Source organism: Anopheles marshallii, chromosome 2, assembly GCF_943734725.1.
Source record: "Anopheles marshallii chromosome 2, idAnoMarsDA_429_01, whole genome shotgun sequence".
In the NCBI taxonomy this organism is placed as follows: Eukaryota; Metazoa; Arthropoda; class Insecta; order Diptera; family Culicidae; genus Anopheles; species Anopheles marshallii.
The window spans coordinates 30,358,841-30,372,151 of NC_071326.1; the positions used below are offsets into that span (position 1 = coordinate 30,358,841).

At 42.1% G+C, this 13,311-nt stretch overlaps 1 protein-coding gene across 1 annotated transcript in view; it reads left to right on the top strand.

Annotated features, from left to right (window-relative positions):
• Positions 1 to 13,311, top strand: part of LOC128718903 (basement membrane-specific heparan sulfate proteoglycan core protein) — a 93,268-nt gene that overhangs the window by 15,456 nt on the left and 64,501 nt on the right. Inside the window, exon 2 of the mRNA XM_053812518.1 lies at positions 12,573 to 13,281. Within this exon, the coding sequence (XP_053668493.1) occupies positions 12,573 to 13,281 (709 nt within the window). The remainder of the gene's footprint in view (positions 1 to 12,572; positions 13,282 to 13,311) is intronic.

The following is a 13,311-nucleotide window of genomic DNA, read 5'->3' on the forward strand; positions in this document are numbered from 1 at the left end:
CCGTAGCAAGGACTGACTATCCAGCTACATAGTAAAATAAATCTAGTAAGCTAGAAATGGCAAGCATGACTTACTAGATCGTTACGCCAAAAAGAGAGAGAGAGTTATAAATCATTCCACAGTAAAATAATGTTTATTCAAAATAAAACTTTCCATAAAAATCAATATATAGCTGTAAAAATGTAAATACCTAAGTAGCACATCGAATGAAACTGAAAGATATGATAATGTTAGAGCTGAAACAGAATGAGGACAGTCTTTAAATGATTCAGGAGCATGGAATCCGAGTGAACGGATTATTTTTTTGTATTGTCATATATAAGTCAGTCAGTAAAAATATGAACATTCAATTTCTGTTTGCTTGATTTTATACGCAACGCATCTAAATTTCAACTTAATACTGCACTTTGCGGCGATATAAACCTATCCTTCCCGGTGTGTTCATCGCTTGTGGATGCATCAAGTCGGCAGTCTGTAATCCTTTACCTTTCAGCACCACACCGGTTGCACAAAGGTCAGCCCAAGTCAAAACAAGCCTGTGATGCTGACAAAGAACGAGTGCACAGAACATCGGAGCCCTTTTCCACACTGATCGACAGGGATCGGCGAGTGGAAGTGTGTGAGATGTTTATTTCATTTTCTCTACACGTCGTCCTGTACGCGATTCCAGTCCAAGAGCCCCCGTTGCTCCGCCGACGATCCTTCGCTTCGGAACATTCGAGCGGGAATTGGTGGAATTCATGGAACCGACCGACCACCGTGTCTTGCGTCTGCTTTGCGTCTGCTTCGCGTGATTGCTAATCGCGGCTCGGGCAAACAAGGCGAACGGGTTTGAGCTCGATGGGTTTGAGCTCGTCTCATCGCCTCACCTGGTACCGGCATTTTGGGGGAGTATTAATTTCTTTCACTCTTCGCCTGTCCAGTGCACCCACGCGCCCCGACGATACGCGCCCCACCCTTCGAAACCCCCGCTGCAGAAGTTTTCTGGCGATTGTGGTCATGTTATTTTTAGAACTCATGTCGTGGAGGGCCAGGAATGGCGAGGTTTTGGTTTCTTTTTCGCGTTTGAATGTGTTATGCCTCACTTTATGTGGTTGCCGTGGATGTTGTTCCTGTGTTCGCACTGTTTTTTTTTCTGCACGTGGATATTATTTCATCTCCCCCGTTCCAGAGCAAGACCAGAATCGGCGGTGTTGGTGATTTGCTAGCCCCGAATCTTGACCGCTAGTAATTGGTGGATCAATAAATCATCAAATTTAGCTTCGTTCTCTGCCAATGTTATGTATCAATTTGTTATTCTTATACCCTTTCCCTCGCCCGATACGTGAACAGGCTGTTGTGTGATATCATTTTTTGCACATGCGGCGAATATTGATTGCATCATCGGGACGGGGTTTTTTGTTTGCCCCCCCGATGTCGATTACGATGTCCATTTGTTTATCTCGCAAAATCAAGAAAAACAGACAGTTTCGTGCAGATTTCCAATTCCAGTCGGGAGAACTGAATCTTAATACAATCTGCATTTACGAAACTTGGATTTGGTTTCCGGTTTTTGTGTGATTTTTACTACGATTTCTATTTCGTTGCTTTGCGGGTTGAGTTTGAACCATGATTCGTTGCAACTGATCGTGATATATCTTTCGAAAGTGCTTATTGTACCGATTCAACTTTTTTCACGACAACCTCAGAACGTTGCCTTGTATTTCAATGCAAAGCTACCGGAGTCAACGCGAACGATTTCTTAACAGATCGCAAGTCACGACAGTTTTCTTTATGCGAAGAATGATTCCTGTATTGAGTAATAGGATGATTAGTTAGCGTACTCTTGCGTATAGCGTATAGATTTTAATTTGTGTTTAGTTATTATTACGCACTTTAGATATAAATAAGAGTATGAATATTTCGTTCGACAAATTAAAGGCAGCCCACAAACTGTTGTTCAATCATTTCAATAAGTTATGCATAGCCTGATCATCATTAGGGTCAAGCGCATTGGCATGTAAAACTTGATTCGTTGATAGACGCAACCATTAAGAATCATTTTAGGAAGCTACATTTATGAGCGGTTTAACGAGCATTAAATGAAACTGTAATGAGTTTTTCATTCGCCAGATTCCTTCAAGATGGAACGGTAACAACTCGTAAAACGCGTTCGCTAGCAATTGCATGACTTATCTGTGACCGCGCCCGGGCCTCATGACACTAGGCTCCGGAAAGAAGTTGAGTTGATTCGTGCTGATTGGTTTTGCTGGTGTTTTGCGAAGGAAAGAGCTGCATACTGATCTGCAAATGGCATTGAATATCGGACAGCATTTATTGTCAGTCAGTTGCTAATCAATCGTTTTATTTTAAACGTTTTCTTCAAAATACCCGTGCGTAATACATTCTCGAATGCGATGAAATAAAGACCCCGTTTATTTCAACAAACAACTTTGCATTCTAATCGTTTTTTGTTCTTTTTTTTATATCGTCATGATAGTCATTTCTTGGGTTTTGGTTTAGGGTTCTACTTGATAAATTTGTACCGCAAGAGCTCTCAAGACTTGCCATTTCTGGTTCGCTTTTCCTTTATTTTTCCGATGCTGTATAATCACTCGGAAGTGTACGGAATTTATTTCATAAAAATGCATTTCCTTAATCAATTGAAATAATCGTTCAAACATGCACCCAATAGCACAACTAAATTTGCAACGAACATTCCATAATAAAGTTTTGTTCTCGGGTGCGTTCCTGCCAGCGACATACAAAACACATTAATCAATCTCACCTAATGAGCAATGCTGACAACATTGCGGCAAGACGAGGGTTACAGCGAACACTTATAATGCAACCGTTGACGCGTGAAAACACGTGCGGTTGGCACTTCCTTCACCAGTGGTTCTTCGTGACGGTGGGAGTAAATTTATATGTAAAAGACCTGCTCCCATCAAACGCCATCGCGCTGTGTGCCATTAGGCCCGGGCGCAATGTAATTTGCTTGTTGTTATTCTGTCGTGCACCCTCATGAATAGTGGATCAAGAACCGAACGGTGGCGTTTCCAATACCCCGTGGCTTGTGGTAGTGGAAAATGTGAGAAAACAAAATTCATTGGATACAAATTGAAGGCTCGTCTTGAATTCTTTTATTTATTTTTTTGTTTGTTTTTTTTTTTGTTTTGGTGACAGCCTGTTAGTTTTACAATGGGAGCAAGAATGAAGGGGCATTGCGCTTTCGAAGCTATAGAGTAACCATTTTCACGTTTTCCATGAAGTCCGGGTATGGAGTCTAGCACGCGTGTAATGGCCCGCTTGGTGACAGATTCTTGATGACCGTACTTGTACTTCAAAGCACAGTCTCTTTTTTTTGTTGTTCTGCGTTTGCCAACTTTACTCAATTTCGCCACCAGCGTGAACGTACCATCGGGGTTTGCGGTAGCATCGCAATTTTGGTCACGTTTCTCTTGTTAAGTTCTTAAGCTTACCATTTTGGGGTTGACGCAACGGTTCTGAGTGTTGGCGTTTCCGTGCTTTCTTGCGTCCTTTCCGTATCTTCCTTCTGGTGTTCGCCTGGCTGCCTGAGTGGCGAGTGTTATTTCATACTCTCCTACCATTACGGCGCATTGGTAGGCGAATTGCGTTGCCCTGTGCAATCTCAAGTGCCTAAAAGATTGCAAAAGGTCTATTGGCCAAAATGTGGTGTTAAGAAATATTGGGACCTTGCCACGAGTTGTGGGTCTGGTTCGGGAGTTTTTTTTTCTGCTGTTAGCAATCATTATTCACCGTTGGTAGACCGGGGCAAAATGGTGCGCCACGGTGAGAATATATTGAAGAAAAGCCATCATCACAGCGTCCCAGCGCCAGTCTTTAACCAAACGGTATTGCCGTATCAGTGCTATCCTGTACCATAACAATGCATAATGCATGCGAACGATCGAACGTTTGAGGTTTACTCAGTTCTGCTATGTCTTAGCGGGCGGCCGTTTCAGATGGTTCTGTAAAAGTGATGATAATATCGCTGAATCCATGTTGTTAAAACATGAGTGAATGAAACGAAATATCTACCTCCAAAATTCTGGATATTTCCAAAAGATCCTATTTTAAAATTTATTTCCCAACTATCGATTGAGATTTGATTGTCAGCTAAATGTATAAAATTTGGAAAATATGTTCACGCTAACAACAGAAAAGAAAGTTAAAATTTGAAGACTTCCCGATTGAGCTATAGACAAAAGATCTCAAAAGCCAAAATCTGTTTAAGGCTACTCGTACCATGGTTAGGTGCAAGTGCGAAGTCGCCTTCCCATTTGTGGTCGATACCACCAGCAGGGTAATAAATTTTTATTTCAACCAACTTGAACTTGAGTCTGCTTGGAAACGGAGTTACCAGTTGGTACCAGACTGGCTTCGTGCGATGTTTAATACAACCACAAGAAAATGGAACGATAGAGTACTGCAGAATGGGCGAAGAAAGTGGCGACGAATGCATGATCTCGTTTAGCAGTTCCTCAGTGTAGGGTAGTAAGGGGAAGAAAAATTAAGTTCTAAGCTCTTTTTGACAACTTCATTGCATCATTAAGTGGGGAACGATGGTTTCGTCATCGTTTATTGCAGGGTTGGATTGAAAGTAGTTTTCAAAGGACCGAAGTGCAGTGCGTTTGATTTGCACTTAAGTATTGCCACAAATTTGTGTAATAATTCGACCACTTATGCTATCCATAATGTGTGCCCGATACTATTTCGAGACTATTTCGTTCCATTTTATAAGCTTGAATGTTTTATAGTTATGCCATATCAGCCGGAAACTTGCGCACCAAAAAGTTTTGATGTAATAGAAAAACATTAAATACATACCGAATGCTTACACTATTCTCTATATATCTCTATATCTATATTTCTATATATCTATATAACTGAGTATTTCGAATAAATAAAAATTTAAATCACTGGATAAAAGTATGTTTTTCGTGCTGTACAACGATGTTTTACACATATGTTTATGTCAACCGTTATGGAGACGCCTAGTAGCTATGGCTTGAAAACAAAAGCACACTATAGTTTCTTATCAAAATAGTGGTTGCTGGAGAACAAATGTATTATATGGTAATAAATATAAGACCAATGAAGGCTGTATAAGATTCTAGTATCTTCGTTTTGTATGATTGTGTCAAGCAATTCTATTATAATTAATTATTAAATTTAACAAATTACATAATATGTTAGTTGATTCGAGCTTAAATCCATCGTTTGTATCAACTACATACAAGATAGTCATATGAAACCTTTCATTGGTATTACCGATAACATAACCGATTGGTAAACATGGACGACTATCGCAATTTTATGGGTAATTTGATTCCAACCGTAAAATATATTTTTACTAAACCAACACCATTAAAGCGGTGATGTTACCGTGCACGAAAACAGAAAATATTGACCATGCCAGGCTTCTTTATTTGCACCTATCCGTCATCATATCTAGCGAGGGCAGTATTCAAAGCAAGCACAGATTTGCAATTCAAGCTCTCAAAGTGTTCGTATCGTTCATCGGAATTATGATACGATTGCCGGCCAACGCTTTACGATGGCTTGGCAAATTTGATCTTCGATCTTTCGCTGCTGCCTTGAGTGAAGAGATTGTACTGGATGGAAGAAGACAAAACCAACATATCGCCGTGCCGAAAATAAACACCATCCCCATCGACCGTCAATTTTACGACCAATCAATAGATTGATGGTCGTCAGCCTTAGCCGTTAACCTGTGCTGAACGGTTCAAGCGCTCTCTTTTAGCAACTGGTAGATAAACAGTGTCCCAACCTAGCAGAGGGTGTTCACGACGTGCTGTATGTTTCACTATCAACAACATATGATCCCTCCGGTGGTTTGGGGTGAGTTTAATGCATCCCGGTGCCCAACCAACCCACACCACGCATTCAGTGGACGTTCTACCCCGGGAGGTGATCCTAATTAGTGGAGTCAACCGTGAATGACTGTCGCTGGTTGTCGCGCAGGGAAATGATGTATTTTTTTATTTCGCACCGACAACGATACGACACGCTGGTGTGGTGTTTTGATGGTGCAAATATTTACCGATTCACTGTTTGCCTCGGATCTTTGCTGACTGATGGAGCGGCGTTGTAATCTGTTCGCGCGCCGCTGCAGCATCATGCTCTTTTGCACGTCGCCAGCATTCGTGTTTGACGGGTTTCAGAATGGCAGTTTTTCCGTCTGGGGCAAACGTGAACGTGAAAACGAGACGCGGAGGAGCTACTTAAACTCGGTTGACCTCATGGCCATAAAATGCACCAAGAGATAGCTTAAGCACCCGTCGGGATGAGCTCACGTTGTGAATGCCTGCTGTAGTGTATCGTTTCTGATTGGTAAAGGCACAACATTAGACGTACAAGACGTTTGGAAAACCCAAACGTTGAGGAATAGTTGAAGTATTTCTCGGTACACCAACATCCATCGAGCAGTAGAAGATGTTGAACGAGATGAGTTAAATGTTTAGAATTATTGTTTAGAATCAGTTTGAATAAAAATCATCCTCCAAAAATATACCTCACATTGGGAGGTCATGTTTCCTTGGCACTTGGAGCAGTGCACTTTGACATTCCGTGATAGTACTAATGGTTGATCATCGGAATGAATGATTCACTTGATTGGAGGGTGTGTTAGCCTACAAATTGTTTATCGAAGAAGAACAGATGAAGAGTGTGGATGTTTTGCTTGATACACCGAATGCGAGAAAATTACCATAAAATTGCTGATTTACATAGTTCCAACTTGAATTGCTTCGCCCCACCAACGATAGTCGTTTGAACTAACCGAGAGTGGCCACGGTGGTGGTTAATCTCTGCGACAGGTTGTACGCGGTGGAACGACCGATCGTAGGCTCGGAAGATGTCCCAAATTTAGTCATCTAACCTTGAAAAAAATAAAACCACCGTTTTGTTATTTCGGGTTCGAAGAACAGGTTTATGAACAGGCTGAAAATTGATGAGATAAGTATTAGGAACGGTGGTCATTTGTTTATTCCTTTGCGATCTGGTGTCTGGTTCGTCTTTTAAATAACAGTCAACATAAATCCTGTCAATGCCGAGCTTACAGCAAAGTTCTTTAACCTTCAGACACTTTGCATGTAGAAAAAAAAACGAATTCACATTATTCTTTTGGTCAGTAATCCATTACCATTATACTAAGAACCACCGGTTTTGCATGATTACTTGGTTAATGTAGATCCAAAAAAGTGGCAAAACTCGTTTAATAATTTGTATAAGCTGCTTCTGATCTTGGAATGTTAACTGAAGACCAAAATTTGGATGGATTTGATTTTGAGAATTCTTTGAGAAGTTCTTCTAATTACGTAGCTAACTAGCACGTAGCTAACAAGAAACACTAATTAGGAATAGTATGTTCATCGTCAGTACTAAGTGGTTAGATATAAGGCAGAGCATTTCAGTAACAACATCCACACATATGGCTTTATGTTTACTAATCATCGTCCTTCAACATAGCACAAATAATCGGCTCTTCACGAAATAAGTATCGGTGGATATCACTCGCAACCCAGCTCAAGTACATTGAAACCGTTATCGCATGGTGGTGTGAAGTTCGGGTAGCTCTCCAGTTGAAACAGATGTTTAAAATCTGGGCCGCCTGATGGAAGAGGGCATGGTATAACAGTTCATAAAACCACCACTTGAGTTATACGATCGCGCTACTTGCCTTGTGTTACAAGGGTTAGAACGTGTTGCAATCACTCCGTGAGTACTTTGAAGTCAAACCAGTAGCATAATTTCATATTCTATCGTGTTTCTTAACGAATAGGTTCAGTAACGGAAATGCAAAAAGAGTTAATCTTTCACAAAAAAAAACGTTGCCGTCATTTCAATCATCAAATCAAATCAAAATCATCATCGAAATGATAAATGAAAAGCTTCTAGTTAAAACTAATATAGTACATGGCTGGTGTCATACTGATAGCTGTAACGCTAACTGACATCGGTGCCAGAGAATAAACGCTTACCAAAAAGCGCTCATCAATACGGCAAGCAGTGTGAAATAAAATATGAGCGGATGATCGTTAAACTTTGGGCGAGTTCCTTTCTTCTGCCGAATTGTTGCATTTTCACCCGCGAGATTGTATCCATTTCACGCACTATAAATGAACTCACGCACTGTGAGAATTAATGCCGGTAATAACGGCTCGAGACGATGCGTGGATCATTGCTCTTTGGTGATATTCACATGCCGGTCGGGGTGTAGAGCGGTTTTGGGTCTTAATTATGGCTCGTTTAAATGTTGAACCAGCCTGATGTGGGGAGGTGTTTGCTGTTTGCTAGAGCAGCACCGAGCATAGTAACACGGGAGTATCGTGTTTGAGACCACGGATGACAGAAGTCAATGGCAATAAATTACGAATATCAAGTGTCGGTCCGGATGAACAAGGCAAGCCACCCATGACATCACCTTATTAACTAAAAGTAGTACCAATTGATACAGATGAATCGACTCAGTCTTGATCAGTTGCATCAGATGGATATATTTCATTCTATGGAAAAAAGTCATTAACATAAATTAGTAAACTAACAGCTCATTGAAACAGACAGCAGATTGATAAGGTTTGGAAAAAAAACCTTGATATAAGTGACTAATTGATGTTGACTTAAAAAACGCATCTTCTACTAATGACACAATTCCCACCATCACGATTGACACAGGAATGTCCACAAAAGATAACCACTTACATCCGCAGTTCCATTGAATAATATCGATTGTTTATATCTGCGTAGCGAAAAGGAAAAGAGTGAGAAAGAGAACATACACAAAAGCAAAAAAAAAAAAACAATTGCTTCATCTGTGTATATACGCCTAAGAAAACGTTCCGGAAGGCGGAACATCTGATGCTCCCCATAAGTCAACAGACAAGTTAGCACAACCGTCAGCCCGCTACCGGATGGTTTCAACCTTTCCGGGTTTGAGTATTTTTTACGGTTTTGTTTGGTGCGCGCCTTCCTGCAGCTCTCATGCGCGTTGTCTATGCGGTCACACATGATTTCCCGGACTGTTTAAAATAGCAAATGAATGGACCGGGCTAATAATAGCTCCGATCCATGCGCCCTATATACACTCAAAGATGCCGAAAAAATGCGTCGCCGGTGTTACCGTCGAAAGACTCTGGCTAATGTTTTGACCATGGTGTTGTACGATTGGCACTGTTTCTGGATACGGAGGGTGTGCAGTACGCGAGAAATATGCACCCACCGGGCAACGATGCCCCGGCACTAGGGTCCCAGTTTGATGGGCCCTATTCAACGACTCCGCACATATTTGGAATAGATGAGTCCGGAGATTCCGGAGATGCTTGACTGGGGCGCACTAGGCTGTCGGCGTTACACGTGATGCCCACACGAGACCAATTTGGTTGCACCATTCCCGATTCTTTTGACGCAATCGCATCTCGCACACGATCACTTTGAAGCACTTTATCTCCATTTCACGCTGACAAAGTGTTCGCTTCCGGTACCCGTGCCGGACCTCGTTTGGAGAGACAGGGCGACAAGATACCCCGGTGGGAAAAGATGGTGGAAGGAAGGTTCCTTATTCCACAGGATGATATCATACCACTTTGCGTTGTCAAAACTGTTGCCATACGATTTAATTAGCATCGCGGACGGTGGTGCACAAACTTCAATGATCACAAACTGGGCAAGATTCGCCATTCGAATGGGGAATGGTGGTGGGAACTTGTGTACGTGTCAATTTACTTGCAGACCACGCAGCTTTCTTAGCAGCGACACCGTCCGGCGCGTCCGGCACGGTGGCGTTGTGTTTGCGTTTTTCATTTACATATCATTCTAACACAGGGCGATAGTGATGATGATCATGTGTCCGCCGGTTTGTGCATCGACTTCATTTTAGCCATTCCTGCCGGTTACAGAGAGATGATCCGGATCGTCTTACACAGTGCGGAACAGAAAGAATGTACAGCTTATGTGATGGAAATATTTAATTACATAAGTGGTTTCGTTATTTATGACAAGTGAACAGTAGTAGAAAATTAAGTTCTTAAGAACCTAAAACACGTCATAACTAGATAGATCAATTAAAATTACGTTTTATTCATTCGTTTATTTATTGCAAACAACACAAAAACTACAAAAAATAGCTGAATAATACTTGCAAATCATAAAAGAGAAAGAAGGGAGGATCGTTCTAACTTGTAAACTGGCACCTATGAGTAAATTGTTGCACTATAATGTACAGTTCTAATGTTCTAATGTACAGTTCTATCGATCATGGCGGAGATCAATTGGTCCAATTACTTAACAATTTTTCCTCGTTAACGATTACCGTACAAGAACCCACAAAAACAACTTTCTTCCTGCTTTTTTACTTACATTGTAACATTGCCCATTGCATCGCTGTAACAATTACGATCGGGACCGCTGATTGGATTACTCTCTCAATTGCTTTTCTTCGCGACGCACTGTATGGGCGTACCCGTGCATCGCGCACCAAGTACCACCGCTCCACGCTAATCTGGTGGTGCTTTACGCGATACATGCAGTGCACGGAAAAGCTTTTTGCGGTTGTGCAACTCGGAACGTAATGGACCGAGAAATGCTAATCGTAAAAAGTACGACCGTTTTCAGCGCCGGTGATGTGAGATTACTTTATGCGCGCGAGATCGACAAGAACGACGATGGAACGATCGGATGGCCGTCGGGATGGGTTGGGTTCGGGTTTCGGAATTAACCCTATAAACATCGCCATTTGCAGTCATTACATGGGTTGGTGTTGAGGCGCAAGAAGTAAACCGTTGACTCTAGGACACCATTGCTCTTATGGACGCCAGAAAGGTTTTTAGTTTCGCAATCGATCCAGTGGCGATCCATAAATGCCATATTTGACCTGTTTTGACCATATGTTCTGTCGGTCGTATGAATTACGAAAAGAAACTAAAATTGTGTAAAAATAGTCTTGGAAACTTAAGTCAAGGATAACCAGTCATTAGACAATAAAAGTTAAAATCTCGAATATTTTTTTTCATTATTTGAAATTGTTGAATAATTAGCAACATCAAACATTTGATAACAATTACAAAGTTTATAGTTTTGATAAATTACATTAAAGATAATTTAGATAAGATAATGTCATATTTAGTACACTCTAACATCCACAAAACAATAACTCCATAAGCTTCATTATTGCTCTGGGCAGTTTGTGTTATAACGAGATACGAACAATGAGAGGAATGGCTCCACAAATGTGTATTAATGATCCGAAAACGACCCGCTCAAGATGCTTTTCATCGTTTTTGTTCGTTTAATGTTTTTTTGTCCGACATGTCCGTCTACTAACATAAATTGATGCAAGCCAAAGCTAGGCAGCAGGAAGGCAATGAAAAACTCATCAACGGTCGACGCTTCCTCTTCTGCTTTCGCTTCCAATGGGGTAGAACAAATGTAGGAGCACTTGGCACTATCACTCCAATTCCAATGATCGAACACGTGTTTATGCTTCGTACACTTTATGTTGATCGTTTGTTCGACAGAAACAACAGCGCGATGCAACAGGAGGATAGTAACAATGGGACATTATGGTTGATGAGATTGTTTTAAATTGAGATTGCGTACGACGCGATGTAAAGTTGACGCGATTTTAAATAATGTGTATAAATTATTACTTTTATGAGAATTTGTTCAAATCCACCATTCAAAAACGAAAGAATTCAGAACTCCGTTTGTTTCAGTTCAGTTTGTTGGGCGAACGAAAAATTCTTCCAATGTTGAGGGTTGAAAACATAATAGAGTTGTTCATCATCTCCGCACAGTTCCAGTTCGTGGTGCCAGGGCTTCGTTGTACAGTAAGCCGTACCAGCCTGCACACAATCCTGCAAACCAAATACGGCCAGCCAATGAACCTTCTTCTGGACAGGAAATATCTCGTTCATTGCCACGCGGCAATCTTCGGAGCATACCCCGGCCCGGTGCATGGATTGCGCTCGTGCTCACGTTGTTTCACATTACTTTGGTTGCCCTTACGGTTCGGTTTGGCACCGAGCGGCCAGGCGGCAGGCCACCAGAACACCTAATAAACGAGCGAAAAATGAGCGCGCCGTGATGCCGGTGGTTAAAATTGCTGTCGCGTGCTTGGAATATTTGATTAAACGCGATTTTGGGCACCCGTTTTCATACTGTTCCCCCGGACGACAAAGGAGGAACGAATGTACAGCGAAAGTGACCGCTCAAGTATCAGTCAAAATAGGTTCTTCAACTTTTCTCCATTCGATGGGTTGGGAATGGAGCGTTGGGTTTCTGGGGCAGTTCATGGAAGAAGCACCTTGTGTCGGGATGCAATTCCAAAGACATGCCTCGATTGGTGGGATTGTAGGCGATGTTCTGTCGATCGATACTTCATGATTTGAAAAATCAAACTTTTACACTTACGAAACTTGTGGCTTTAATGTAACAGCGATGAACCATTTGGAGCGCAACATGCTCACAACCTTACTCCCGTTATGCTTGTTTTGTATAATTATAAACTTTTGAATGCGTCCTTTTTTTTTGGTTATTGTACTCTTCCGCAGAATGCACGGGACAGCGATTTGGTGTTTGAAGATGAAAAACCATCGGACTCATCAAACTTTGACAGGCTAATGGATATTGAGAACCAAGAAAACCTCCGATTATTTGCCGATCACTCCAACCCCACATTTGAACATTCCGATGAGCCGGTGGACGGCAGCGAAGAACTGTCCTACGTGGCGGACGACGTCGAGGAGTTCAATGAGGATGAGGAGGAAACCGACAATGAGGTGGCCCTGCCGGACGAAAAGGACGAACAGAACCAGAGCTGGCTGATGCGCAACGTGAAGCGTATCAAGCGTAGCCTGGACAGTTTGTGGAGCGGCACAAAGCCAAGCGATGCGAACGCTGAAGGCGAACACAACGGTACGAAGCATGGTAAGCACAAGAAAAAAGCCAGCACGCTGGAAAAGCCACGAAAATCGAAGAACAAAAAGAAGCAGCTTACGAAGGAAGAGCGCCAAAAGAGACGCGAGCAGAAAGATGCTGCTGCTGAAACGGTATCGCAAACGACAACTACTCGGCGATCCAGTTCCGGACTGACTCACCAACATCAGCTAACTCACAACGCGATACCAACGATCGACGGAAAATCGACAAAGTTTATTGGTGTTCGCCCCAAACGTCAGTTCGACACGTTCGTCGATACTGAAGGCAGCGGGTTTGAAGGTTCCGGTGAGAACGGTGCCGGCGAAGAGAGCTGGACATTCTGTAAGTGACGACGTTCTGGATGTCCCGGTC